We start from the raw sequence: 25110 nt of genomic DNA, 5'->3' as shown, positions 1-25110 counted from the left end.
CAGACTATTTTCTTTTTCTCTCCGAGACGGGTGCATCGCCGCCGGAGATGGACGCCGTCGCCCCTTTTTGTCCTCAGTCGGATGCGCGAGACTCCGTTGAAACATTACAGTAAAATACCAGAGCGTCGACACCCTCAAGCCCCTCAAGCCCCTCCACGTGAATTAGTCAGGCCCAATTTGCCAGAGAAATCCGTTGCTTGCCGAAATCTTCTGGCGACGTTCCAGAATTGCCATGTTGAGCAAGAACGTCTCTGCCGTTAATTGGCTTTGACATTGGAGACGACCTTCGGAAACCCCCAGTTTTGCCTCCTTCTCCACAAACTCACCACAGGTGCCCTTCTCTTGGCGTGTGCAGTCCCGCTCCGTGGCAGAAGTCTTGGAAGGGAGTCTTGGGCGAAAGTCTTGGTCAAAAGTCTTGGAAGCACTCGGCGATGGATGGCAGCCCTCGGCCAGAGACTCATGACATCGATGCTTGGCAACGTTGGCTTGCAACTGAATAATGCTGCCTGCTTCGTATTCTGGGACCAAGGATCCGTTGAGCGTCTCCCAGGTTTGAAGCCAGCGCTCAGTTGTGCGAGCTAGACAAACTCAAAACAAGTGCGCCCCAGCTGCGAACAACATGCAACCCGTGATTCGCTCACCAGCCTCAATCCAGGCCATAACCAAATAACCAAATACATTCAGAGACACAGTGGTGTGTTGACCTTGTCCAGGACTTCATGTCATGTGATCGCGCGACAATAATACTGGACGTTGCACAGTGGCCGAAATGCCGATTCAAGAGCCGTCGTGCGCGATCCTCATATCTCCTGATATCGCCGAATTTCTGTTGATCGCAGGACTGGAAAGATAATAAGAGGTGGCATCACTCCACTCCTTGAATCGGCGCTCGACATCAGCTGAGAGTGTACTCTTCACAACCTGCTGGGCAGCGGAGCAATTACATATCTGTAATGGCCGATTCGCCAGAACAGTGCGTTGCCATGGAATTCCTGCGACAATTATGAGAATGGAGTCATTCTGCTTGGACCCATCAGCCTTACCATCCAACACCCGACGAGCACTAAGGTCTTGTCACCCATCCCACATGGCTTCCCCTCTTTCGGGATATTGTAGGGCCAGAAACGAATGAATGTAGCCCCCACGCAACTCGATGCCCCGACCTACACATGAGAGAGTTAATCGGCCGCTTCCTGTTGTCTGGGAAGATGTTGAATGACAAACTGCCAGCTGTGTCGTGCCAGGGTCTGCAAGCGAGAATTGGAGATATATATATACATATATGCACATTTCTTTCATATTTCTTCGGCGACACGAGTTAAACTGTTGGACATGACGTTGCCAAGCGTGCAGGCTCCCCAGAAAGATATATCCGTATCATCACAAGGGAATTTGCCCAGATCAGAGTGAGCCAGCGCGATGCCAACAAAAATCCGAGGAACGCAATATCAAATTGTGGTGGGTACAACGAGGGAGAAGAGGTCCTCATGAACTCAGCAGTCATGGCTGAAGGATGCTGGGGGGTGGTCGTGCCCTTGTCCAGGGGACTGACTTTAGAAGGCCGCTATGGGAACAACAGTAGTTAACAAAACTCTCAACCCACCCCACGGCCACGGCATCCACACAATAATTACCTGAGCCTTGACTTTCTTCCCTTCAGTCCCCATGAGAGAGGATCTTGGAGAGACCACCGGCAGGTCGTTTTGAGCGACCCTATTCTCTTTCAGCCTTGCATGGTTCTTTTCTTGGAAATCACGTGCACTTGTCAGACGCAATCGGCCAGCGCCAAGGTCTCACTCCTCGCTCTGTCGCAAAACCCGAAGTCCAATCACATGGAGAAACGGGAGAAAACAAAAAGAAACGAGGAGAGGCTGGACTGACAATGCTCAATTTCAATCTCTCCTCCATCTTCTACCTCATCCCCTTGTACTTCCTCGTCATCGCCCCGCTCCTCCGCCAGCTCTTCCCGTCCGATCCGGCATTCGCGCCTGACAGTGGATATGGCTCATTATACGACGATGAAGACGAAGATACGTCTATCCAGCTGAATCCGGAGGTGCTTAGTCTCGATGACGGTGTGCCGGTAACGTGCGACCTTGGGAGCGATACATATCGTCTCCATATCTTCGCGCAGAAGCCGCTGGTCATATACATTGAGAACTTCCTCTCGGGGCCGGAGGCGGGCCATCTAGTTAATATCAGGTATTCATTTCCTCTCTCCCTCGCCCTTCCCTCGCCTACTTCTACCCCTCAGTTCAATCCCACGGACTAACAAGAATCAATGGGCGAAATGAAGCCTCCCACATTACACCCCCTCAACGCTGTACTCCGACTCCACGCACGAAAACTCCCCCAACACAACGAAACGCCTCTCCGACCGCGCCCTGCTCCCCCGCGACGCCGTAGTCCGCTGTATTGAGTCCCGCGCCCGCGCGTTTCAGGGCTGGAAGCCGCATCTCTATATCGAGCGCATGTGGACGCAGCGGTACAACGTGTCGGGGCACTACACGCACCACTATGACTGGGCGGGGACGGCGAGAGGCCGCGGCGGGGATAGGCTGAGTACGTTTATGGTTTATCTGGCGGCGGAGTGTAAGGGTGGTGGGACGAATTTTCCCCGGTTGAGGAGGCCGCGGGATAAGAAGTGGTGTGAGTTTGTTGAGTGTGATGGTGAGGAGGGGAATGGGGAAGGAGGGAGGAACGAAGGGGTGACGTTCAAGCCGATAAAAGGGAATGCGGTGTTTTGGGAGAATTTGAGGGCGGATGGGAGCGGGTATGCCGAGACATGGCATGCGGCTGTCCCGGTTGAAGAGGGGGAGAAAGTTGGGATGAATATTTGGAGTTGGTATCAGCCTCCCAGGGGTAGGTGGTGATCTATATCGCTACATATATCGCTATGTATATGTCTCGTGATTTTGGTTTGGAAAGGATGGATCATATATGGTGTACATTATCTGTCGAAGATTGGATGATACAGAGTTCATAGAAGGATGTAAACGTAGATTGTTTATTTGGTATATTAATTTGTGTCCCTCAACGCCTCTTTTTTCGTCCATGCATGCAGTTCATTAAACATTTTTATTCTCATGACCCAGCCGTAGCTTACCCGATGTTCATCCACTGGGTCCAATCGTCATTAGGGATCCCAGGCTTCATGTCTGGATTGCCGAAGATGTCGTCTAGCGGCACACCTGGGAGATCAAGGCCGACGCCGAAGGCGCTGTCATCCATTCCCATGCCGAAGGCTTGCTCGATGCCGGTTGCCATCGGCTGTACCGTGGCCGTGTCGGGCACAAAGTTCGGCTGCTGGTTAAAGCCATAGCCCTGCCAGATGAAATTCTGGTTCGGAATCGAAACAAGATCGGGGCTGTTGACGACCTCGGCTGGTGTGGATTCGAGTGAGGCCGGGGAATGGAGTTGCGATCCGGAGAGCCGGCCCGAAAGTGCCGCACTCATACTTGATTGAGACCCGCTTTGGAACATGGGAAACCCGGCGAGGTTTTCAAAAGGCCGACTGACGTTGGTAGAGCTGATATTCTGATCTGCGGTGGTCGGGATGGCGGGCGTGAACGGCGCTGTAATATTAACCCCGGTCCCTTCGGACCGGAAATGGTCATCTTCCAGGGTCGACATGGGTTGTGTGGGATACGCAAACGGGTCGCCTGATGGGAACATAATCGGCATAAGGTCGGGGAAGCCGGTAGTACTGGTTGGTGGTGGCTGGGGGTTGAATTGTCCAGTGGCGGGCTCCCGTATAGGTAACGCCTGAGACATGGCTGGTGTACTTGACGAGGTAGGAGCGAAATCAGGTGGTGCGGCGGAGCTTGGTGGAGTTGAAACAGCACTCTTGGGCTGTTCGGCGGATGGTTGGACCCAGGTGGGTAGATGGCTAGCTCTGGGTTTTGGGGCTGGCGAAGGTGGTGTGTGGTTGTCGTCGAGGCTCTTGGGGGTATTGTTAACCTCCAGCTTAGGTGGTCGACTAAGTAGTTGAACCGGGAAAGTATTTGCTCTTTGAGGCGGCCCTGGCTCCGGTGCAGGCTCCGTTTGACTGTTGAATGGGGCTGGCCTCTTCAAGTTTACCTTAGCTCTCGAACTCTGTCGGTTTTTGAGCAACTCAGGCAGATTCTTGAAAAGGCTGTTCAGGCTTTGCGAGCAACGATCGGCTGCAAGGCTCTTCTTCGCTAACCCTGCAAGCGTGTTTTTACCTTCCATGGCGTCCTTAAGAACACCATCTTTCGCAGTTGGCGAGTCAGGGTTCTCAAGCACGAAGAAAAGTAGAGATAGAATGGCAAAATAGGTGGTATACATGGTGAACCAGAAGGACCCATTCAGGAGTCCCTTCTTATGCATCCCCGTGGTGATATGAACGATATTGCGGGAAACGCTGACGCATGCGGCGGCGCAAGCGTAAGATCGTCGATCCACACCTCTCGCCTGCGAGCCGCTGGAAACGTAATGAAGGAAAGGGCGGTACATGACCATTTGTGCATGGGCATAACTGATACGTAAAAGTTGCCGTATCCTGTGAATCCGTTAGAACACTGATCGAAAGTGAATATATGAGCCTTACCGTTCGATCTGTGGAGAGACTTCGGTCCCCGGCCGCAAGGCTGCCGGCAGCTCCTCCATCCAGTTCTGGAGATCTCGCTCAATCTCTCGAATCTTGGAATGGCTAACAACATAGCGCTGATCTGATTTTGACAGGTGCTGGGCAGTCTTGAGAGGGTAGATGTACTTCACAATCTTGAGAATAATATTAGATAGTCGGGTATGAGCATTAGCACCAATCATCGCATGTATCCGACCCTCCGGAGTCGGTATGATGCCGTCTGCGGTGATAAATTCTCCGTCGATGGGCAGGGGATACCCCTGGTCGATGTCGTCATCGCTTAGCATCTGTGGGAGACCCAACAGGGTGCTCACGTAGACATCCATTTTTCGGATGGCCCAGAAGATTCGTTTGCGCAATTCTCGCTCAACAGGATTGAAATTTGTGGTGACAGAACGGTGCAAGCCAAGCCGTAGAGAGGAGCGCAAAGCGATCCCGACATATGAATAGCAGGTGCTTAGCTTTGCGGAGGATTGTAGGAAAAGGACCATAAAGCAAATAGCTTGCAATGACGATAGATCACGGCAGTCAGTAATTTCCAGCAAGTGTCGACCGGCTTTGAAATATTGAAAGCTACATTTGTTAGCTCGAGACATGTCATAGAGCGGGTAATTGGACGTACCCTTGACCTATCGCACTTTCATATCCGCCCATGTCAAGAGTCCCAGCTCCATCGTCAGAGAACAAACAGCCGACGGACATGACAATATAAAGTAGTGGGAGAAAGGAGTTTTCTTCGTTTGTAAATTGCTCCAGTGGGGTATCGTAAATCCGATCAAACATCGCGTAGAATGATGGTTCATGCACGAAACGTATCAATGCACAGCCGTCCTCTAAGGCGTTGTGACACAGACGTCGTGCAACATCGCGGGCTGGCAAATCGTGCGTCGGAGGCAAGGATGACTCCTGCGGAGACTCGGACGTGGACTTCGGGCTCTCCAGCAAGTGCTGTAAGGCAGGGCGCGTGCGCAGGGGTACTTCGGAGCTCCCGGGCTGAGGGACTCCAAGCTGCTTCCGCAATCGGCGAAGGAATATTATCCCGGACGTATGCCCATGGTAATCCCAATGGCCCTGGTCATCTAGGTCCAGACAGCCGGAGTTGTCGACCATTGACTCCAGTAATGACTCCTCGGCCCCCGCCCCATCCGAGCCTGGAGCTTCCGCGGAGCCATTCGTTTCTGGGGCTTGCTGCGCCGGCGGTTGTGGTTGTGGCTGCTGGAGCTTTTCTTGTTTGATCGCTTGTAGCAACTGCTCTGTTGCATGGACGTCGAATTGCGGATCATCGAGATTGAGATCAGGAAGAACGACCTGAAGGAGGGCTTCGGCCTTGTGCAGGCGATTCTCGAGCGCTTCGACATATTGTGGTGCGGGGTTGCGACGTCGATTCGAGGGCTGATCGTACGTACATTCTATAAAGAAGCGCAGAGTTAGCCGGAGCCTGTCGAGCTGAGAAGTCAAGCAATGCATACCATAGCTGTAGACGGTGCAATGGGTGCAGGGCTGTTTCCCATCGCATTTGATTTTCTTGCGCCGACACTCATCGCATGCACGGGTCACCCTGCGCCTTTTTTGCATGGGAAGCGGGGTCTTCACCTTGGCATCGGGCGCAGCATTGTCTTGAGAATCGGCCTCGTCATGAACATAAAGGGTCGAGTCTGGGGTGGGGTCCTCCTCACCCGTATTATCAGCGGGGAGGAAAGATGAAGAGGGAGTCGCCATAGAGCGTCTAATGGTTCCGCGGTCGGAGCATACGACTGATATTAAGTAGAACTTGAATAGGGGACAGAGAAATTGGAATTTATGAGCGAGCGTACAGAAGAAGGCGCACCTCCGCAGGGGACCGGATTCGACCACTCTACCGGGTCATGGGAGGCGCAGTTGGGAAATTGCGGCGATGACGAAAAGAAGAAACTCGCAGTTTCTCTCTTATTTTTTCTTCTCTCTCTCTTGTATTCTGTGGAATCGGGTTACTCTGAGAGGAGTAAACTGGGGGAGATCTGGAGAGGAAGAAGATGCTGCAGGAAAAATGTCCGCCGGACGCAGGGTTGGATGAGTCAAGAATCAGCAGCGCGAGCTTTTCAAAAAGTACGGGTCAAAGATCGGCGACGGAGCAGTTTTGATGCGACTAAGAAGCGCCGGGCGTTCTCGATCTGATGGAACATCGGAGATATGGCAGAAGATATCACTCGACAGCGAGAAGAGGGGGAGACAAAGTGGGCGGGAAAGGAGAATACGAGCTGCGGTGGGAGCGATGGTGCTGGGTCGCTGGAAACAAGCTGGTTCTTGATGAGATAATCTTGTTCTTAAGGCTGAATCCTTCATGATTATTAACTCTCACCAAGCAACGCCTGGGTTCGTGGAGGGGAAAACTTCACCCAGAACCAAGAACCAAGGAATTAGAACTCCTGGATGTGCCTCCACTGGGACTGAGCGACAGACGGAGAACATCGAGCCTGACGAAGCTGGGTTGTTCCACTGTGGACCTCGCTTTGCTGCTGTTTCTCCTATTGTGGCTCGTCTCGCTGTCACAATCTTCTTGACAGGATAATTATCCTTCAAATGCAACATCTTCGTTCATTACTCTGCTCTCGCTGGCATGGGACAAGCAGCCCTGGCCGTGGTCGGCCAATCCGGTGACGGTCCGTTCACACTAAAAGGCTTAGTCCTCTCGTCGGTGCTCGGATTCGGGGACTGTCCACCGGTGTCGGACTCCCGGACTCGATCAGATCTAGCGCTGTCGGTGGTCCGTCTGCGGTGCTTGTGAGGAGAGCAGGTCCGGGCGGAGAGGAGTGTGGGAGCGTGCCTGGTCAAGTTGCATCTTATCAGATCATGTGATGATGTCATGGATCCTGCGAGATTTGTTTGCTCAGCGCGAGGAAAGCATTCCTCTGGAGGATTCTGCTGGTCTGGGCATCGTGCAGCTGACTGACAGTCATTCCTCGTATTGATTGCTCTCACAAGGGTCCACGGGTGCGCCATCGAGTTTCCGAAAAAGGCAAGCTTTAGGGCAGATGAGGATGACTCCAGTGATACCGATAAACGATCCAATGTGATGGCCCTGAAGCTCTCGCGCTCGACCTGCGATCATTTCCAAGGTTGGGGAGGAAGTATCCCAAGACAGGAGGCGAGCTAATGCTTCCAATGTCACGCAATAAATCGCGCAGACATGCTTCTACACCGAGACTTCGCGTGCGGTACCCTGGTCACCAGGGCTGCCTCTTCCTGAAACTAATGCTTCTCTCTTTTCAGGGAACTTCGAGGAGTCGAAATTTCCATGTACCTGCCAAGATTATCTGAATCGCAGTGTGGAAGTGTTCTGGAACTCGCTTGGTATTGAGTGGAGTTGTCCTGGCGGGGGGTTTATGCTAGCTAGTGTCTAGAATGCGATATCGATTTGAGTAGTAAAATTACGCCTCCGTCGGCCTTGTTGAGATTCCAGAGTGCCTCTGGTGAGGAGGAGGTGGAGGAGGAGGGGAGGAAGAGCACCTCTCCGGTCCCTCGGGACTTCCCCCACCGCCTTCGATAAGTTCGCATTCTGCCACAAACCTAAGGTGTCAATCTTTATCGCCTTCTCCCAAACTCCGCGTCGCCGACCGCGCAATTTTCCCATCCGCGCGCGTGTTCAAGCAAGCTTTCGTTTCTTTATGAGTGGCTTGGGATCACCAAATCTACCTTTTGAATGATTGTGAACCCTTTGCTCCGACATCATAAGCATCCCCTGTCCCCTAAGCGCATAGTTCCTGGTGACGCCTGCCAGCTTGAAGTCCGCGCCTGATTCGCATCCTGATCCAACAGTCCGCCGTCGCTGTGTCACTATCACGAAAAGGAGGGTATTTGGTTCTCTCTCTCTCCGGAGTGCCCAATTACTGTCAAGCTCCAGATTTTTGGTCTATGTCTGTTTCAATAATCTAATAACCACGACGCCGCCCCATAGAATGCGCTTCGCACGTGTGACAAATGCGAGATTCATAGTCTGCTTCTAAAAGTCGAGAACGGGTTATTCTTATTTCTCTACCTCGATACACTATTATTTGCCGACCAGCTTGCTCGTTCCAGCTCCCAATTCACAGTGCTCTCAAGCTAGGAGAGGTGTAGGGACTCGGTGGTCGCAAGGAGGGATATTTGAGATGGCGGAGGAAACGAGCCAGGCCAATGGCTCCACTGACAATAGGGCGAAAATCTGCGACCCTTATGAAACCGATCCCGAGCGCATTCCCGCAGATGACCCATTCCGGCAGCGAAGTGTGTACTACGGCCGCTATAGGCCGCGAGAGGATGATTTTAAACCTCGAGATGATGAGTGGTGCCGACGAGACTTGGAAACGATAAGATACTGGGAAGATACGGTGAAGACTCTATGGGCACCAGAAAACTCATTGCATGTGCCCGGCGCGAGGCAAGCGTATGCTGCTGGCAGCGTAATTATCAGAGTCGACCAGGAAGATGTGACTGACGCAACCACCGAGCGGTTTTCCTTCTTGAATGCGAACGAGCTGAGTGCATCGAGGAAAGCAGAGGATGCGTTAAGAGATCTGGACGTGGCTGTTCCAAAATTGTATTTTTGCGGGCCTGTGTCGGGGAAGAATGTCACGGTGGAAGCGAGAATCCCCGGAGTCTCTCTTGATGTTGCGTGGAAAAGCCTTACGCCAGAGCAGATTGAGTTACTCCGACAACAATGTCGTCATATCTTGCAACGCCTCGGAAATATCGATAGTCGCCCAGATCATCCATCCTACGTCTGCAATGGGCTCAATCCAAAACATCCGTCTGCTACGGCAGAGCTGGAGCGAAATATACTTTTCAAAGAGGGTGATAAGCAAGACGACAACTCATTTGTTCACAATAATATGCTCCTGTCAAATATTGTTGTGGACAATGACCGGGTAGTGGGCCTCACGGGCTGGCGAGAAAGTGGATATTTTGGCCTTGAGAGAGCGAGGAAAGTACACCGGCAGATCAGGGTTCCACAGATAGCCTCAGAAAAGGAATTGGGGGCCAGTCTCGAGGATCTTCAAGCGTGGGATGACCTTTACGAAGGTCTGCCGGCAGCTACAGTAGAGAATGGGCCGACCGATGTGCGAAGCGCACCGACGCCTCCAGTCAAGATTGAACCCTCTAACGTGAGCCTGGATGGGGTTCCCGCCAACGCTGAAATCGACATTAAACCCTGGCTGCCCCAGCTTGATGGCACGGATGTGCTTGAAGACCATCCGACTCCCAAGAAAGTTGCAAGTCTCAAGGGTATGGGGGATTCGAGGGCCTCCTCGACAGATCGATCCTCCCCAGCGAACTCCACAAAGGCCTCAGCTAAACGGGGCCGCCCCGCGACAACCAAGAAAGGGGTCGGTCGAAAGCCCGCAGCGAAGAAACGCAAGCTTGATGATCAGGATAACGAGAGCGTGAGCAGTCGTCGTTCCCAAACTCCGTCATCTTCCCGCACTAGCAAGGCACGCGGAATGAAAAAGCAAAATTCCGCGTCTTTGGCAAACTCGCCGACACCCGAAATCAAGAAGAAAGGCGCCCAAAAAGCTGCAGTTGAACAGCAGCTGGAGGAGGAAGAGGAAGAAGATTCTGAAGACAATGACGAGGTCTTTTGCATCTGCCGAAAGCCCGACAACCACACATGGATGATTGGGTGTGATGGCGGGTGTGAGGATTGGTTCCATGGAAAATGCGTGAACATTGACCCGCGAGACGCTGATCTGATTGAGAAGTATATATGTGAGTCTTGCCACGAATCTCCTTCTCCCTGGTACTGATAATAAGCCAGGCCCAAACTGCAAGGCAAACGGGAAAGGATGGACTACTTGGAAGCCGATGTGTCGTCTCAAAGGGTGTCGGAAACCCGCTCGCTTTAACCAGAGAAACCCAAGCAAGTATTGTTCTGACGAGCATGGGCTGGAGTTTATGCGTCAGAAGACCCAACACCTTAATCTACCTTCCCAGTCAGTGACTCAAAAACCAAAGACCTTCCGTAGGGGTGCACTCAATGGGAGCCTTAATCTGAAAGACGACGATAGCGAGTTTGGGGGATCTCATATTGGAGATTATGGGGATGATGGCATGGCAGACCTTGGAAGCAGAGGAGGAGTTCTTACTGCCGGTGACCTTGCAGCCGTCATTATGGGAGTCACGTCAGCGGATGAATTCCGTAAGCTAGGTGCACATATTGTCGAACCTCTACCGGAAATGAAAGACGAAGATGCGGAGGGGAAGCCCAGCAAGAAGCTTGGTCTGGATGTTGGCGTTGATGGCCTCAACTATTCGCCGGATGAGGCAGAAAAGATCGAGAAACTGCGCAAGCGACGCGATGACTTGTTCCATCGCAGAGATATGCTAGACGCACGCAGTACATTCCTCACATTAGTTCGCCAAAGGTCCAAGAGTATAGTGGAAGTCTTGAAGAAAAAGGACCCCAAAGGAGGTTGGAAAGATATTTGTGGCTTCGATACAAGATTAGCCTGGGCTGACGATGAATTTGACGAGTGGAGGCTATCGGAAGCGGGGAAGAATGCTTTAGAAGAAGGCACACCCGAAGCGCTTGCTTCGAGTTTCCCCAGCACTGTCGATGGTGACGGTGACATGGCTATGGATGGCGATTATGCCGAGGATGAACTCACGAGTCTCACTCGGGGGGTTTGTACGAAGAAACGATGCGAGAGACACAAACAGTGGCTGAAGGTCCAGCAACAGGATGCTGTATTTGAAGAACGAACTCTTACTGAAGACTTGGCTGAGTGTGAGAAAGAAGCTCAAGCGGTCGTGGAAAGAGCAGTTCTCAGGATGTGGGCCGAGAATGGGAACCTTCAAAACGGCTGTTAGCAAGTTGGCTGATTCTGTTCTTGGCTCTCTCTTTGCTTCTTTGCCCTATCCCTTAGTTCAAAGCATGAAGGTTGACTGACTTCTTTGGCTGATACCCCTTTTGTTCCAGGGAGAGGATGGATCGCATTTCGGAGTTAGGTTGGCTTGGTTGTTTGCTTGCTTACTGGTTGCATAAGGCTGGCGCATTCTGACAGCGGCCCGGAAGACAAAAGCATATACTCGTGGTAGATAGCCTGTACAATATGTTATAACAAAGTTGAGTCATTCGTTGCCTGCGGCATATACGCTGTTCTGTTCTCATGGGTGTCTGGCGTTAATACTTGAGTAGGCATATCATTGATTCTTTTCCCAGGTGCACCATTTCCCAACACCACTGCCCACCCGATCTTTGATCACCTCGACCACAGGGGCTCTCCTCGTGTTCGACACTAGAAGATGAGTATCAATGCCTTGGTCGAGTGTCCTCATCAGCAGACTAGGGAAGAGAGGCTCATCCGTTAGGCAAAACATCGATTGAATACCATCATCCCGACTCTGGTGTGCGTCATAATTCCTCTGGGACTGTGGAGGGGTCCCAGCAGCGTCATCGCGCACCGTCGACCCGACACCGCTAGTATTAACCAGAACAACGGAGAGGTAGGACCGATGCATACGAGACAGCTGGGTCAATGTCCGTAGCACGCTACTCAAAACAGCTGTTCCTCTCACGGCATTCGAAGCCCGGATAACGGCCTCTGTGAGCGTGTCCAGGCCCGCAACGATAAGTGTTATTGAGTGCGGAATAGCTTCGGATTGATTTCTGTGATCGTCGTCTTCTGTTTGCCGTGTTTCCCAGAAACTATGCAGGATGTCTGAGACCTCGTTTATTGCCTGCACGGCAGCCGCGAGGTCGAATACAGGGAACAGTTGGACAGAGTCTAGGCATGAGATTGCTTGGGAGCGCGGCAGCGGCGGTTGATGGCAGAGGAGTGATGCGAGGAGTGTCTCGGGAGAGAATATTGTTAAATTGGCGGGGTGAATTATGAACGCTCTGTTCTCGGGAGTCGATGTGGCTGGAGTACGGTGGAGCCAGTTTGTGAGGAGATATCGTGGTGGCTTGGAGGTGGTCATTAGTATTTCGTTCCTATGGACTCGGGCGATGCATACCTCGCCTACAAAATCGTCATCGTTACCATTGGGTGATCTACCTCGTAGCCTAGAGAAACCAATTACCGTTCCTGGGTGGAAGAGATCATCTGCGGAAGCATGCAGCCCTCGTTCAATGTCGGCCTTGAGATTCCATACGTCCAACGGACCTCGTTCGGGGTTCTCGCCTTTGGAAGTCGAGTCAAGATCTGAACCCGACTCAGTTGATTTCGATCGCCCCAGCAGAGAATGTGCTAGAAACGGGCCTGCAGGCTCGATGTTATATGCAGTAGCTCGTGACATTTGCTCAGTGTTGGCGACAGGCGCGATTGAATCTCTGAGGGGGGTAGCGATCTGCTCTAAGGTTAATTTATTGAGACGTTCAGAAATGAAAATTTATTTTCCAAGAGCGATCGGTTGGTTCATAGTCAGATGCACCCCGACCCGGCCGCGAATGTCATGATTGGACGCAATTGGAAACGCCGGGATTCCAATTCTTCGATGATATGTGGATGGGCACGTTCCACAAGTTGCAGCCTGAGGATTTAGGCAGGAAGTTGATATCACAAAGATCCTCTACAAACCTGGATTCATGCCAGGTATGTTATGTGGTCTAGAAATGACATGGGGAAGAGATCGTAGAGGAGAAAGCATAAATACTACAGAGAAATTGGAGTCTCAAATATCCAGCTCAGCTCCTAGCAGAAGCTGCCATGAGAAATGGAACACTAAGCACTTGTATCTACCGTTGTCGGGTCCTTTGAACATCACTTCTTTCAGTCGTTGTCCGAGCCCAAGTGCCATGGCCATTGTGCCTCCATGAACCATCACAGAGAATATCCCCGAGTATTACATCAATCTCTGCCCGAACAGCGTCCATTCTGTAGTCACAGGCGGTGAACACTGAGAGACGGCTCGTCTTTCCTAGATTTCGGACGGCGTGTGCAATAAGTGAGTATCCAGTAGCGAGTTCCATCCAAGGGTCGCTTGGATCCATTGAGCCCCGCTGCTCAAGCTCGGTCACCCTGTCATTCCGAGAGGGCCCTAGCTGGATGCTCAATGAGCGGAGATTTTTCATCAGTTCCACAGCGTCAAGGACCAGTTGAACGTGGTTATAAAAGGGGAAAACGGCCACATAGGTGAAGGATGTCAGATTCTCCAGCGAGGAGAATAGACGTGGTCTCTCAGACAAAGTTTGATTGGATGTTAATGAGCCCCAACGGTGAAATAGGGAAGGGACTTGGTAAAGAAAGTACTCGTAATGGTTGTACGCTTTGATTGACGACGACTCATTAAATAGCAAGGAGGACCACGGTGCACAGTCTAGGAGACCGAGTTGTTTATCCACCTGAGAAGCTAGAGCAGGATTGGGGTCTCGCCGGTCACACTCCAACTGTAGAAGCTGAAGCGGGATTTCGAAAGCCCAGCCATGTTCTTCAGGCATTTGCATTCCTAGCAGTTCCTTGATGAACGAGGGCGGCGCAAGTACCGTGAAACGCAGAGGTCTAACCCTGCGGAAGAGACGCCGCCACCATAGCGGCTCGGACACTGGAGTATCATCCGAAACAGCTCCTTTCTTTACCACGATAGATGTGACGCAGCCGCACAAACCCAAGGATATAAATTCAATGTATCTATCCACATCCCTCAGCTCGAAGCAACTATGAGAGAAGAGACGGGGCCGAACAAGGTCCAAGAGACGGGAACAAGTGAGGGATAGGTTCTTTAGGTCTCGGTTTCCTGATCTCGTGATCTGAACACTGGGAGGGTGGTGGAGCCTCTCGCAGGACGGAGGAGGCGTGGCGAGGAGCAAGATGACCTCGTCGAGAAGCTCATTCGGCAGAGACTCAATTGGAGAGGTGGTTAACGCCATCACTGGAGGTATAGGCCAATATCAAGCCCAATGAAGTGTGGCATCACGAAGGAAATCCCGCGCACGGAGGTCTTGAAGGATGTGCGCTTAAGAGCATTGGCGACGGGTTGGAGCAGTAATACCACGGGTCAGGGTGTGCAAGCCAGAAGGCAGAAGAGCGGAAGTCCAAGAGGCTCAAGTGTGGTCGACTTCTCCCGCTGTCGCGACCGGGTCCAGAGAGAGCATTAGGGGATGTATTTTGACGACGGGCCTCTGGTGGATTGGAGGCTAATATATTGAGGGAAGGCCAGCTATGCAATGGATTAGTCTTTTCCAAAGCAGTTTATCAGAGCAGCAAAAGCAGATATACTCCCAAGAGATTGTCTGAATGGAATCCAGCGAGAAACCGGGCCTTGTTCGACCAGATTCACCGCCTTTGGCTCAAACTGTGGGTCAGATCCACGTGATCCTGAACTAACCATTGTGGCCGACAACGAAGACTGTTTCAACAACTACATAGGTATCAATTTCTAGTTCTGCCACTCGTCCCTTCGACTCGCCGCTATGGGTTCCGTGGTTCTGCCGCATCTGCGCACAGCCTGGCACGTTGATCAGGCCATCCTTTCAGAGGAAGATAGACTAGTGGTGCGAATCCGAAAATATCTCCGGAAAAAAAGAACCATTCTAATTATGGCATGTAGGTTATTAGATTCGGTCGAGATCATGATGTTGATTGTGAGTTCTCCCGGTTCCGTGGTGGTAAGATGGAGGGCTAACGCTTTCGTCTCAGGTATGCGCCAGGACGAAGTCCTATTCAAACTTGCGGAACGAGTGAAAAGTAAGTCAGAAAGCCCTTTCTTTCTGTTGTCAGTGGCTGTTGTTTTGACCCCGCCTCAGCGCTCGGCGCTTTGGGGAAAATCACTAATCAGCCGGCCTCAGATTTTGCTGTCATCTACCTCTGCGACATCGACGAGGTACCCGAGTTCAACACAATGTATGAGCTTTTCGACCCAATGACCATCATGTTCTTCTTCCGGAATAAGCACATCATGTGTGATTTCGGGACAGGTAACAATAACAAATTGAACTGGGTGCTTGAGGATAAGCAGGAGTTGATTGATATCATCGAGACTATTTACAAGGGGGCGAGGAAAGGACGGGGTCTGGTTGTTAGCCCAAAAGGTGAGTTTATCTTTGACTCACAGATATGATGGTATCTGATCGTTTCTACAGATTACTCTACGAGATACCGGTACTGAGTTATCTCAGCTTCTCGGTGGTTTCGTCGGTCGAGGGCGCGATTTATCCGGATAGAACGGATAGAGGAACGGCTACGCCTTTGTCCACTCAGGAACTCTCTGTGGTCTTTCAAGAGCAGGGTACGCAGGTTCTTGGGCAGGGGCTGTTGCGCGTGGTAATCATGGCGGCATTCAAGATGCAGGAGGTTTGGGAAGGTCGATCAAATCAGTATCTGAATAGGGATTGTGGAGGGCAAGCTGGAGGTGCAAGTTGCTGGAAAGAATGCTACCAAATTTCGGCAATATCCTGTCGACTTGGAGATGAAGCCTCAGCCCTAGATCTTATGTCCGCCGCTTTTTATGAAATTATGACACACTGGAAATGCAATAATGGAACTTCATAAACATGAGTGGAACCGTCTATAAAGGAATCCAGCGGTAGCAAACGCTTTCCAGATATACGAGACTCTTTTCCGGTTAGGAACGAGACATGAGAATAGAATTGCTTCAAGCTGTCCATATCAGATCTACACCTCAGGCACAGAACCACAAAAGGCCCCACAGTAAATTGCTGGGATCTCCATGACGAAACTTCCAATCAACACCACCTCAAGACTCCATCAAATTTCCACATACTACTTGCCAACCCCCAGGAACAATAAAACAGTCACGAACGAGATGATCGACCGCGCGATTTTTGAAAGTCTCCAAACCAAAATTGACGAGGAAGCCGCTGTCAGAGATGTAGACGCCATCATCCAACTAGCTTGCCGAGCTTGGAAAACAGGACAGAGTGAACAACTGACAAGACATACAGGAGCTCCATGATATTGTGCAGAATCTCGCTAGAAAAGGTCCAAGAACCACAACCCGAGTTGTCCACGCCGCCAAGCTAACATCAATGTTGGCCTAACTAGGCCGATCCACACAAGCTACCCTCTCTCGAGCTCACTCGACACCCGCGGAGCAGTGTATGTGGTGTCTCTCAAAGTTCCTCCTTATGAAGAATGATCCAGTAGCCAAGGCTGAGTCTGAGTACTGCTGAGCCTGAGTACTAATCCGCGTAGTGAAACCCGTTCTCGAAGATGCCACCAAGGAAATCCTCGCGCAAAAAGAGGAAATCTCACGCCTAAGAAGCGTGGCAGACAAGCACCCATTCTACAAATACAACGGCCTTTGGTCTCGGGAGCTCCAGAATCTTGTGAGTTTGTTAGCCTCAATTTAGCCATGCTGAATTTTCCTGATGTTCTGACAAAATGTTTCTCTAGGTCTCGTCCGTCGAGCTGTGTGCCTGGTTAGGCGGGCTGCAGGAGTACAAGAGTTCTAGCTCTGCCTCGTTTCTGACGATGGAGGAAGTTGGAAAGTTCCTTGACAGTGTGTCACATCTTCTTCCATGCTTCACCCGGACGGGTAAAGCTGACGTAGGATGCCGTGTAGTCCCCGTAAATCTCAAGGAAGAGGACGCATTCCATCTCACCCTCGAGGAGTACCTCCTTGCGCTTATCTCTATGGTTGAGGAGCTGGTTCGTTTAATACACTCCTTTTTTGTTCACGTGTTATGTGATTGATAACCACTACAGGCTCGCCTTGCTGTTAACTCTGTCACTCTGGGTGACTATGATCGCCCAACGCAGATAAATCAGTTTATCAAGGATCTGTTTTCTGGGTTCCAGTTGCTGAACCTGAAGAATGACATCCTACGGAAGCGGAGCGACGGGATTAAGTACAGTGTAAGTTTCTCGAGGTCCTGGAATGGTGTGTTGTTGACATTGGTACAGGTCAAGAAAGTGGAGGATGTAGTTTACGATCTCTCGCTGCGCAATCTGATTCCCAAGGGCAAAAGTGGTTGATGGTCGCCGACCAGAGCAGATAGTTATTGCTTAGTGAGTATTCATGACAACGATACTAGGTACATAAAAACAAGCCCAATAGTAGCTTCTCAATCGGGGGACTACAACAATAGGGTCACAATTTACCAGTAACGGGCACACCGGCAAGAAACATTGGTATCATAAACCATAACGACGATGGGAAGAGAGGGGCGGGTGAAATCAAGCCAATTTCGCGGCCTCGACCTCTTTACCCTCCTCCTTCTTAGCAAGAGACGCCAAAGTCCCCTCCTTCTTCGCCTTCTCAATCTCCTTCAGGATCGTCGCCTCCAGCGACTCCGGCTTCGTCGTACTAGCCCACCGCCCAACAACCTTGCCATCCGCGGAGATCAAGAACTTCTCAAAGTTCCACTTAATCCTCTTCAACCCCAACAATCCGGGCTGCGACTCCTTCATCCAAGTCCAAAGCGGCGCCGCCTGGTCCCCATTCACGTCCGTCTTCCCTAAGACAGGAAAAGTCACACCGTAATTGACCTGGCAGAATTCCTGGATCTGGTCATTCGATCCGGGATCCTGACCGCCAAATTGGTTGCAGGGGAAGCCGATGACGAGGAAGTCGTCGCCATGCTTGGATTTGACGGATTGGTAGAGGGTTTCGAGACCCTTGAACTGCGGGGTGAAGCCGCACTTTGAGGCGGTGTTGACGACGAGGACGACTTTGCCTTTTACGTCGGTGAGAGGGTAGGGGTTGCCCTTTTCTGTTCGGTTGTGAGGGAGGTTAGTTTCTGAAGCTTTCCAGGGTGGAGGGGGAGTGCCGGCATGAGTCGGGATAGGACAGACGTACTGTCTACGGGCTCAAAGTCATAGAAAGTGGTCGCGGACGTCATGGTGGTCGTGCTGGTGAACGATGATCTGAAATAAAGCTTGGTTTGGGCCTTGGTAATCTCAGGGAAAGGTCGTTCCTGTGTGAGACTGAGAGGAATGCAAGAAGTGGGAGCCCTGGCAAGAACGGGATAAGTTGCCTTTTGTACCTTGAGAACGACTCCGCTTCTGGACGAATGCCTGAGTAATCTCGGGATATTATTCAAGGATAAGCCACAGCGATGACTAGCAGAGGAAAGTGGCATCAACGCCAGTGCTAGCTAGCGCCGAGGTTCGCGGGAGGGAAATAATACTGGGAGTTGAGAAAGTGTCGCCGTTGGACTGATTGTGAAGCTCGTGAGGGGCGCCGGATGCAGGCGCAGCCGAGCCGATGTCATCACTTGTGGCTGAGCCTTTTGTCAGCGACCCCAGTCTCGACCTCAGCGGCTCTCAGGATTCCAGAATGTGATTTGGAAGCTTTGCTCTTGGGAATGACTTCATCTTTTTATTATGAGACAAGATTCACATGCTTTGGTCCTGGCTTGTTTGATTGGGCGTCGCTTTCGTAAACGTATTTCCCGCTTCCGAGTCCCGACTGCGGCGACAGCGGTGACGAGCCCGCGACTTCAGAGGAGGCCGGTTTATATCGTGGGTCCTCGAGCTTCATCAACGGCAATTCAATATCGCGGGAAGGATGTGTTGGCCACCCGCCCGGGTTGTAAGTATTCCAAGTACCTTTGCGCCAGTTAAGAGGTGGGAGGTCCTCTAGAAGGGGAGTTTTCGTGTTGGCTCAGAAGTATAGAGGGCACTAGGACATGGAATTCTCGGGATTGAAACTATGAAGCGAACATGGTATATTAGGAAGAGCAACAAGAAAACGCAACGGTCGAGATGGCTGTGCAGCATGCGGATCTGCTGATAGCTCCAGAGCAAGCAATCACACAACCAGCCATAGGCTTGGGGAAGCCTATTACTTAACCAACTAGCTGCTTGAGGTTGCACTCGCAGCTTCGCCCCGATACCTAGGGAAGACCAGAGAACTTGCCGCGACGGAGGCCGCTCGTTATACTCCGAGCCCGGGAGACCAGGATGCGGGCGTGGCTCCAATTCGTCCCTGATGCCTCTCAAGGGTTTAACCGGTAGGGCAACACGCACTCTCTCGAGGTGAGATGTACTCGCTCCTCGACTTCGCCCTGGCACCCTCGGCAGCCCGCGGGTTTGTAGCGTATCGTGTTGCCCTGGATATATGTTTGTCTTCCTTTCAACTTGTACCAATCGATCAATCCACTCCGATCATGCCTTACTCTCCTCTTCGAGCACATCCACATCCAGCTCCTCCATAACCCCAAGAACGACACCTAAACTCTCCATGAACCCATTCACAGCAACTCTCAACATGCGATTCGTAGTCGCCATGTAAGTAGTTTCGAGGACGGTCTTCCCCTCATCACCATCTGCAGCTTCATCTTGGGTGTCGGCGCATTTTAAGGCGAAATCTCGTCGGACGAGCGGCGATAGCTCGGCGTCGACTTCGAGGGCGCGGAGAGCGGACGAGGCGAGGCGGTGGCTTGGGAGGGGGAGGGAAATTGTGCTGGTTGCCGGGGTTAGTTGTGCGCTGCTTGGTGACGGGTGTTTTGGACGTACAGTGAGTAAGGGAATTCGGTACTTTGGGGTTGTGTGGCGGCCATATTGGGGTTCCACAAGAGCAATTGGGAATAATTATCAGGCCCTCGAGTCGGGTGTGATATCTGATCTTCATGCACAGAGAAATTGTCTCGCTGGGCGGGTGGCGTGAGGTTTGAGATGCGATGAGTCAGCACATTTAGGTGTTCCCCGAGGCACCCACCAGTTTGACCTTGTATATCAAAGCAACCACAAATATACGACATAGGGCCTCGCTCCTCGCGAATTGGACGTGTAAAACATCTTGATAACGCGCAGGAGGGAGCATACTTGACTATATTGTTAGCAGAGATTCAAAGGGCGCGCCACCGAGTCCTGGGATGATTGCAAACGCTGCGAATTCGGTCCTTGCCTTCAGTCATGGACGAGTCGACTCCTCCACAGCTCTCTTAGATGTGGCCATACCGCTTCGTGAAATCTCAGAGTTCTTCAAACGGGAAGCCAACCCGCGGTCAAGCGGGTGGGGCGGCAACGCGACGAGAATGCAGGTCAAGTTCGACCACCACTATTATTGACATTACGCAGCACCCTACTGGCTCCAACCTCACGACGTTCGCCTTCATCGGATTAAATAGATATGTTGAAGGGCATTATGGATTGATTATCCCACACAATAACCTAAAGCAACGAGCTTTCGCCTGAATCGAACATGACGCCCAACTTCGCTATGCTCTTGTAGGGCCTGGCTTCCTTTGATATCTCGCAAATTACAGCACTTGCTCTTGAGAAGTATGAGCTTCGGAACAGGTGGCCCCATTTACTGCTGGGAGAGAACGGAGTTCAGGGCGGAAAGGCCGTCTGCATTTCACGAATCAGTGACTGAGGGAGTGAACGGCCGAGCTCGGATGACTTACTGGCACCGCCAATGACGGTCAGGAGCTGCTCGAGAGCAGCAGGGTCGACCTCACCGCTCTGGATACGGCTGATGAGAGTGTTGGACAGAACACCAAAGTCGGCCACGTGGTCAGTGGAGCCAAGGACTGGATACATGTTAGCTCGAATGTGACGACTGAAGCTGGCTAGGTTACTTACCACCGACAACGGAGGTGACAAGGCCACCAGCGACGTCGAGCACACCTTGAACAAGACCGTTGGACTCAACGGTGCCGACGAGGGAGCCGACGAGGCCGTTCAGGGTGGAATGGATACCACCGAGTTCTAGAACTGTCAGTTCGATGTTGCTTGACACGAAGATGGGGAGTTATACCGGAGGTGAGGCCACTGAGATCGCTGGAACTGCCCTTGGGGACAGTAGCCTCGATGTTGTCGAGGACGGTGTCGAGGTGAGCCACGGTGGACTGGATCTTGACAACGTTAAGCTTGGGGAGCGCAGCAGCAGAGGCGCTGCTGGCGATGGCGAGGGAAGCGAGGATTCCAGTGAACTTCATTTTGATGATTAAGGTAAAAATTCAATGACGACTTGGGTCAGATAATGAGTGACTTGAGGTGGGTTTGAGTGGAAAGAATGACTTGAGTGAATACTCTGAACACTTGGCTGGAGAGAAGAAAGAGAGTTTCGGAGGGCTGACGACTGCATTTTATAGAAGCCATGGCGCTTTCCATCTCCTTTGGCATTCGCGGGCCTTCCGAACCTGACATTGCTCTGCAGATCAGGGGCGGCCAGGAGACGGTATGAAGAAGCATGACTTCCAGAAGAGGGTTTCTCAGGCACACCGTCCCAGAGAGAAGGAATAATAGCGATCGACAAGGGAAAGCGTGCTGCTGGCCTCACTGGAGCTCCACTGCTGTCAGCCTGAAAGGCATTATTTCCTCGGACCCAGACACTGAAAAGTCAAACGGACATCGTCGAACTCTCGGTTTGTTGTGAGGCCCTCGCGGCATGAGGGCGTGGACACAGGAAGTCAGTTGGACGTTTGAGATGCTTCCAAACACCTCGACATTGGGTGGTGCAATGACCAAAAGTACTGATGTGAGATGAGGATGGATGATGTTGATCTGACGCGGCAATTTTCTTTGAGCAACAGCAAATGTCAAGGAGCCTGCGGGGGTGGCAGAAGAGAAAGTGAGCGCCACCACGCTCTGGAGAGAAATAGCGTTGAGCAGCAATCTCCACCCGGGACTTTGGGAACGCCAGGAACCCTGAAATGCTGTGTGCTTGGCCCAGGTTAACGTCATAAGCTAGTTTTTAGTGGGAGGATCTTCCATGGGTGTTTTGCGAGCTATTGATTTCGCGTGCGGGGCTTGTTCGGGCTTTTTTCGAACGTGGAGGCTTGCCTCCCTAGGAGCACCAGCATAGGAAGAAAGAAATGCAAAGATTCGAAATGCAACACGCTGCAAAATCGATATTGGCCCCTCTCAACGCACTCTTCATAAACTCACGGTTTCTGTGGGTTGTTGGACAAGTGCCCCTGAGATGGGTTTTGACCCCCGTTGTTCCGCCCTGATCTGCGCCATCCGCCAATAATCGCTCCAACAAGAAGAGCCAAAAAGCACGACAGATGGAGACATCCTCCAGGGTAATTCGCTCATCTCCAGTTCGTTTGATGTCATCAAACCTTGTTTTCTCCAATTTGGCCATCAACTGACCCAGCGGTGGGCTGCTGCCCCAATTATCTGTTGGAGTGCCTGCTTCAAGCCGCCTCGATGAGAAAGTGCTCCCGAACAGGCAAAGGCATCCTGTATTGGGGGATCCAGCTCAATTTCGAGATGATGGAGGAACGAAGCTCAGAGGCTTTGTTCGTCGCAGTTTGGGTGCCTGTCTCATTTCCAAATGCTGATCATGCCCTCCACGCTGCATGGTATCTGTCCCACGCTCAAGGAATGGGTCTGCCACGTCAGGTCTGGTGGAAAAGCGATCAATGCAGAGACTTGGTAATTTCGTGGAAGAGGGATTGGAAACAATAGCGTGCTCGAGGATTGGGCTTGATTGTGGATGGGTCGTGGATGAAGGAGCCACAGTCAGGGAATCCAGGATCCTCGTGGAGGCGACGGAGATGGAGTCATTCTGTGGCTTGTCCCTGCATGACGCAAAACTCTGTGAATTTCCATCTGCTCATCGCGGATGCCACTTGCCAAGTAAGCAACAATTGGATCGCGCCTTCGAAGCTTAATCAGCCTCAAAGGGTGAGGGATCTGGGTTGAAGAAAGCGGACCAGCCTTTCAAGCTGGGTAACAGGTTTGCGGAAGGTTGGATCCGAACGAGCAAAAGCAGTTTGCATCCATCAGCATGAGTTCATTGGCCAATCCTTGAAGAGGGCTGTTTCTTGGGGGCTCAAGCTCGAGTGATGAGAGCTGACCCAGCACAATTCCATGGTCGAGCTCTTCAGAATGCCTGTCTTTCTATGGAGCTATTCGTGTGCATCCGTCGGGACACGATTACTTCTGCCTTTCTGTGCGAAGTGACCGAAATCTCTTGAAGAGAAGCTTCCATATCGCTCAGCTCCTGCTCCCTCTGACTCCATCGAGTCCTGATTTCAATCAAACCTCTTTTGATCTCTGTACATGCTCGTCCCGCCTCAGAAATGATTGCCCGTCCCCTTCAGCGTTGGTCCCTGATATATGTCCCAAGCACTTGCAGCTCCGCTGCGAGTGATCCCTCAACTCAGCAATTCTGTCTATGTTTCTCAAACTGACCCTTATGGGATATACATATGACCGCTAACCGAATTCTCGCAGCAGCCTCAACCAAAGCGTTCCCCGTCGGTGATCTCGAGATATAGCGGTGGCTCAAGCGGCGGACGAATTGCCAGCCACCGTCCAAGACGGTAGACAAGTTCTTGCATACTTGCAAGATCTCTATTTTGGAATAAACTGTGCCTTGGGACATCTGGTGGAATGTCGGAGGCTATCGGAATGGCATCCGCACGTCACCATACATACGCTCGATCGTTACACACGGCTATACAATGTTACAGGCCATCCAATGAAGAGGGGCCCAATTGGAGTGTGAGGCAGATAGGCCTAGATGCCTAGGCGAAGATATCCAATACCTCAATGTTGGAGCATCGGAGGAGGCGTCCTGACGAGGTAGACTGTCCGTCATCGCCAACAATATGGATACATCGCCGGAGCTGGGACTTGCACTTATATATCTACTGACAATCTTTCCTCACAGATCCAGCGAAGCGAGTATGCAAGGCTACTCCCAATGCTATTGACGGTACATCAAGAAACGAGGACGCTTTGCCTATACTTGTCAAACCCATTACAATCCTGAAAAGTGAACTGTTGAGCTGGGGAGTTCAATATTCATTTTCGATGAAACGCCCTACAGTATATATGAATATTGATCTGACTGGAGCGAACAACGTGGCCCCAGTATCTCAGTGACTGGGATGCGAGAATCTTTGAAGAGAACTGATGCAGACAGGCTGCGTCAAGGTGGAATATGGGCTGGGCACTTGGTGTAGAAGTGTATGGATCCTGCTACACTACGACGGGTGCCAATTACTTTAATATTACGTACGACAATGTCTGGCCTTTTCAAGGTAGCCGCACCAGAGGAGCCGTGACGGCTGGCACACAGATGCCTTGACTGTGATTGCCGCTGAGGCAAGACGGAGCTATAGTACTGTTTATTCATGGATTACATACGTAGGGAGGCTGGAACCCAAGGCTCTGCTGTAGACCTAACTGCAGGCCTGGATTTCCGTCTCCGGTTATCTGATGGCCTTCGCCACTTTGATAGCTGAGGCTGAACCTGGATATCCTTTACGGCCGCAAGGTCGACCTGCATAGCCCTGCATAGCCCTGGTACGTCCGGGTCTCATCTCGCTACCCAGGTAAGTGCCAGTGGGTTACTTGTAGAACTGAATCGAGAAGGAAGGAGCTCGACACTTGAAGGGAAGGTGCGATGGGCGTCTGAGACTCGATCCCAAGCGGATGGAAAGAGCAGCGATGGGGAGTGTATGAATTTGGAATGAACGAAGTCATCCCGGGAAGGAGCATCGTGAACGGAAGGTGCGATCCGCGCGTTGCCGGGGAATAAAAAACGAATCGCAACGGAATGCTTGGTGAACTTGTACTCGAAGCGTGAGAGAGAGTGCTCGTTTACCTGCTTCGGAACGCTGAGGCATGTAGTTTTGAGTTGAAAATGCGGGGAAGATTGGGGTAAGAGAAACAAGTTGGATC

General features: G+C 51.7%; 10 protein-coding genes across 10 annotated transcripts; 4 read left to right on the top strand and 6 right to left on the bottom strand.

The window, feature by feature from the left end:
- The first annotated feature begins 1812 nt into the window (after positions 1-1812).
- BJX67DRAFT_112984 (oxidoreductase, 2OG-Fe(II) oxygenase family) lies at positions 1813-2988 on the top strand. Its single transcript, XM_071024339.1, has 2 exons — positions 1813-2202; positions 2297-2988. The coding sequence occupies exons 1-2, from the start codon at positions 1883-1885 to the stop codon at positions 2871-2873; spliced, it is 897 nt and encodes a 298-aa protein (XP_070886041.1). The 5' UTR covers positions 1813-1882; the 3' UTR covers positions 2874-2988.
- On the bottom strand, positions 2948-6545 carry BJX67DRAFT_112998 (putative C6 transcription factor (Mut3)). The gene is made up of 4 exons (XM_071024340.1): positions 6079-6545; positions 5232-6018; positions 4571-5182; positions 2948-4522 (listed from the first exon to the last, which is right to left on the bottom strand). Exons 1-4 carry the CDS (start codon positions 6326-6328, stop codon positions 3103-3105), a joined length of 3069 nt encoding a protein of 1022 aa, XP_070886040.1. The 5' UTR covers positions 6329-6545; the 3' UTR covers positions 2948-3102.
- A 1969-nt stretch (positions 6546-8514) lies between these two features.
- BJX67DRAFT_112916 (putative PHD transcription factor) lies at positions 8515-11598 on the top strand. The gene is made up of 2 exons (XM_071024338.1): positions 8515-10330; positions 10380-11598. The coding sequence occupies exons 1-2, from the start codon at positions 8737-8739 to the stop codon at positions 11429-11431; spliced, it is 2646 nt and encodes an 881-aa protein (XP_070886039.1). The 5' UTR covers positions 8515-8736; the 3' UTR covers positions 11432-11598.
- BJX67DRAFT_112904 (uncharacterized protein) lies at positions 11479-12960 on the bottom strand. Its single transcript, XM_071024337.1, has 2 exons — positions 12578-12960; positions 11479-12526 (listed from the first exon to the last, which is right to left on the bottom strand). The coding sequence occupies exons 1-2, from the start codon at positions 12857-12859 to the stop codon at positions 11765-11767; spliced, it is 1044 nt and encodes a 347-aa protein (XP_070886038.1). The 5' UTR covers positions 12860-12960; the 3' UTR covers positions 11479-11764.
- A 204-nt stretch (positions 12961-13164) lies between these two features.
- Positions 13165-14890, bottom strand: BJX67DRAFT_353836 (F-box domain protein). Its single transcript, XM_071029159.1, has one exon. It carries the CDS (start codon positions 14427-14429, stop codon positions 13299-13301), a length of 1131 nt encoding a protein of 376 aa, XP_070886037.1. The 5' UTR covers positions 14430-14890; the 3' UTR covers positions 13165-13298.
- Positions 14891-14902: 12 nt separating this feature from the next.
- Positions 14903-15681, top strand: BJX67DRAFT_353834 (DIM1 family thioredoxin-like protein). The gene is made up of 5 exons (XM_071029158.1): positions 14903-15053; positions 15110-15143; positions 15199-15246; positions 15348-15590; positions 15642-15681. The coding sequence occupies exons 1-5, from the start codon at positions 14973-14975 to the stop codon at positions 15665-15667; spliced, it is 432 nt and encodes a 143-aa protein (XP_070886036.1). The 5' UTR covers positions 14903-14972; the 3' UTR covers positions 15668-15681.
- A 561-nt stretch (positions 15682-16242) lies between these two features.
- Positions 16243-17517, top strand: BJX67DRAFT_353823 (translin). The gene is made up of 8 exons (XM_071029157.1): positions 16243-16390; positions 16464-16500; positions 16564-16617; positions 16714-16847; positions 16915-17020; positions 17084-17169; positions 17227-17376; positions 17425-17517. The coding sequence occupies exons 1-8, from the start codon at positions 16325-16327 to the stop codon at positions 17494-17496; spliced, it is 705 nt and encodes a 234-aa protein (XP_070886035.1). The 5' UTR covers positions 16243-16324; the 3' UTR covers positions 17497-17517.
- Positions 17518-17697: 180 nt separating this feature from the next.
- BJX67DRAFT_372204 (glutathione peroxidase) lies at positions 17698-18362 on the bottom strand (the record flags this gene model as incomplete). The annotated part of the gene is made up of 2 exons (XM_071031214.1): positions 17698-18233; positions 18320-18362. 2 exons carry the CDS (start codon positions 18360-18362, stop codon positions 17698-17700), a joined length of 579 nt encoding a protein of 192 aa, XP_070886034.1.
- A 1267-nt stretch (positions 18363-19629) lies between these two features.
- On the bottom strand, positions 19630-20024 carry BJX67DRAFT_381376 (CTAG/PCC1 family protein; the record flags this gene model as incomplete). The annotated part of the gene is made up of 2 exons (XM_071033010.1): positions 19630-19927; positions 19981-20024. 2 exons carry the CDS (start codon positions 20022-20024, stop codon positions 19630-19632), a joined length of 342 nt encoding a protein of 113 aa, XP_070886033.1.
- A 694-nt stretch (positions 20025-20718) lies between these two features.
- BJX67DRAFT_112077 (uncharacterized protein) lies at positions 20719-21577 on the bottom strand. The gene is made up of 4 exons (XM_071024335.1): positions 21227-21577; positions 21052-21177; positions 20874-20999; positions 20719-20817 (listed from the first exon to the last, which is right to left on the bottom strand). Exons 1-4 carry the CDS (start codon positions 21405-21407, stop codon positions 20777-20779), a joined length of 474 nt encoding a protein of 157 aa, XP_070886032.1. The 5' UTR covers positions 21408-21577; the 3' UTR covers positions 20719-20776.
- Positions 21578-25110: the final 3533 nt, after the last annotated feature.

This window comes from Aspergillus lucknowensis (assembly GCF_044049455.1).
Source record: "Aspergillus lucknowensis strain CBS 449.75 chromosome Unknown BJX67scaffold_21, whole genome shotgun sequence".
NCBI lineage: Eukaryota > Fungi > Ascomycota > Eurotiomycetes > Eurotiales > Aspergillaceae > Aspergillus > Aspergillus lucknowensis.
This window is presented reverse-complemented; position numbering and strand designations above follow the sequence as displayed.

Bases quoted from the DNA above. Each gene is read 5' to 3' on its own strand.
- BJX67DRAFT_112984 (XM_071024339.1), top strand. From the start codon at position 1,883: ATGCTCAATTTCAATCTCTCCTCCATCTTCTACCTCATCCCCTTGTAC. The intron at 2,203-2,296 runs GTATTCATTTCC...GGCGAAATGAAG, and splicing joins GGCCATCTAGTTAATATCAG to CCTCCCACATTACACCCCCT.
- BJX67DRAFT_112998 (XM_071024340.1), bottom strand. From the start codon at position 6,328: ATGGCGACTCCCTCTTCATCTTTCCTCCCCGCTGATAATACGGGTGAG. The intron at 6,019-6,078 runs GTATGCATTGCT...GCTTCTTTATAG, and splicing joins TTGCACCGTCTACAGCTATG to AATGTACGTACGATCAGCCC. The intron at 5,183-5,231 runs GTACGTCCAATT...TAACAAATGTAG, and splicing joins GAAAGTGCGATAGGTCAAGG to CTTTCAATATTTCAAAGCCG.
- BJX67DRAFT_112916 (XM_071024338.1), top strand. From the start codon at position 8,737: ATGGCGGAGGAAACGAGCCAGGCCAATGGCTCCACTGACAATAGGGCG. The intron at 10,331-10,379 runs GTGAGTCTTGCC...ATAATAAGCCAG, and splicing joins TCTGATTGAGAAGTATATAT to GCCCAAACTGCAAGGCAAAC.
- BJX67DRAFT_112904 (XM_071024337.1), bottom strand. From the start codon at position 12,859: ATGTCACGAGCTACTGCATATAACATCGAGCCTGCAGGCCCGTTTCTA. The intron at 12,527-12,577 runs GTATGCATCGCC...ACCACCTCCAAG, and splicing joins ATGACGATTTTGTAGGCGAG to CCACCACGATATCTCCTCAC.
- BJX67DRAFT_353836 (XM_071029159.1), bottom strand. From the start codon at position 14,429: ATGGCGTTAACCACCTCTCCAATTGAGTCTCTGCCGAATGAGCTTCTC.
- BJX67DRAFT_353834 (XM_071029158.1), top strand. From the start codon at position 14,973: ATGGGTTCCGTGGTTCTGCCGCATCTGCGCACAGCCTGGCACGTTGAT. The intron at 15,144-15,198 runs GTGAGTTCTCCC...CTTTCGTCTCAG, and splicing joins TCGAGATCATGATGTTGATT to GTATGCGCCAGGACGAAGTC. The intron at 15,591-15,641 runs GTGAGTTTATCT...TCGTTTCTACAG, and splicing joins TCTGGTTGTTAGCCCAAAAG to ATTACTCTACGAGATACCGG.
- BJX67DRAFT_353823 (XM_071029157.1), top strand. From the start codon at position 16,325: ATGATCGACCGCGCGATTTTTGAAAGTCTCCAAACCAAAATTGACGAG. The intron at 16,501-16,563 runs GTCCAAGAACCA...TGGCCTAACTAG, and splicing joins GCAGAATCTCGCTAGAAAAG to GCCGATCCACACAAGCTACC. The intron at 17,377-17,424 runs GTAAGTTTCTCG...ACATTGGTACAG, and splicing joins GCGACGGGATTAAGTACAGT to GTCAAGAAAGTGGAGGATGT.
- BJX67DRAFT_112077 (XM_071024335.1), bottom strand. From the start codon at position 21,407: ATGAAGTTCACTGGAATCCTCGCTTCCCTCGCCATCGCCAGCAGCGCC. The intron at 21,178-21,226 runs GTATAACTCCCC...TGACAGTTCTAG, and splicing joins TCTCAGTGGCCTCACCTCCG to AACTCGGTGGTATCCATTCC. The intron at 21,000-21,051 runs GTAAGTAACCTA...ACATGTATCCAG, and splicing joins TGTCACCTCCGTTGTCGGTG to TCCTTGGCTCCACTGACCAC.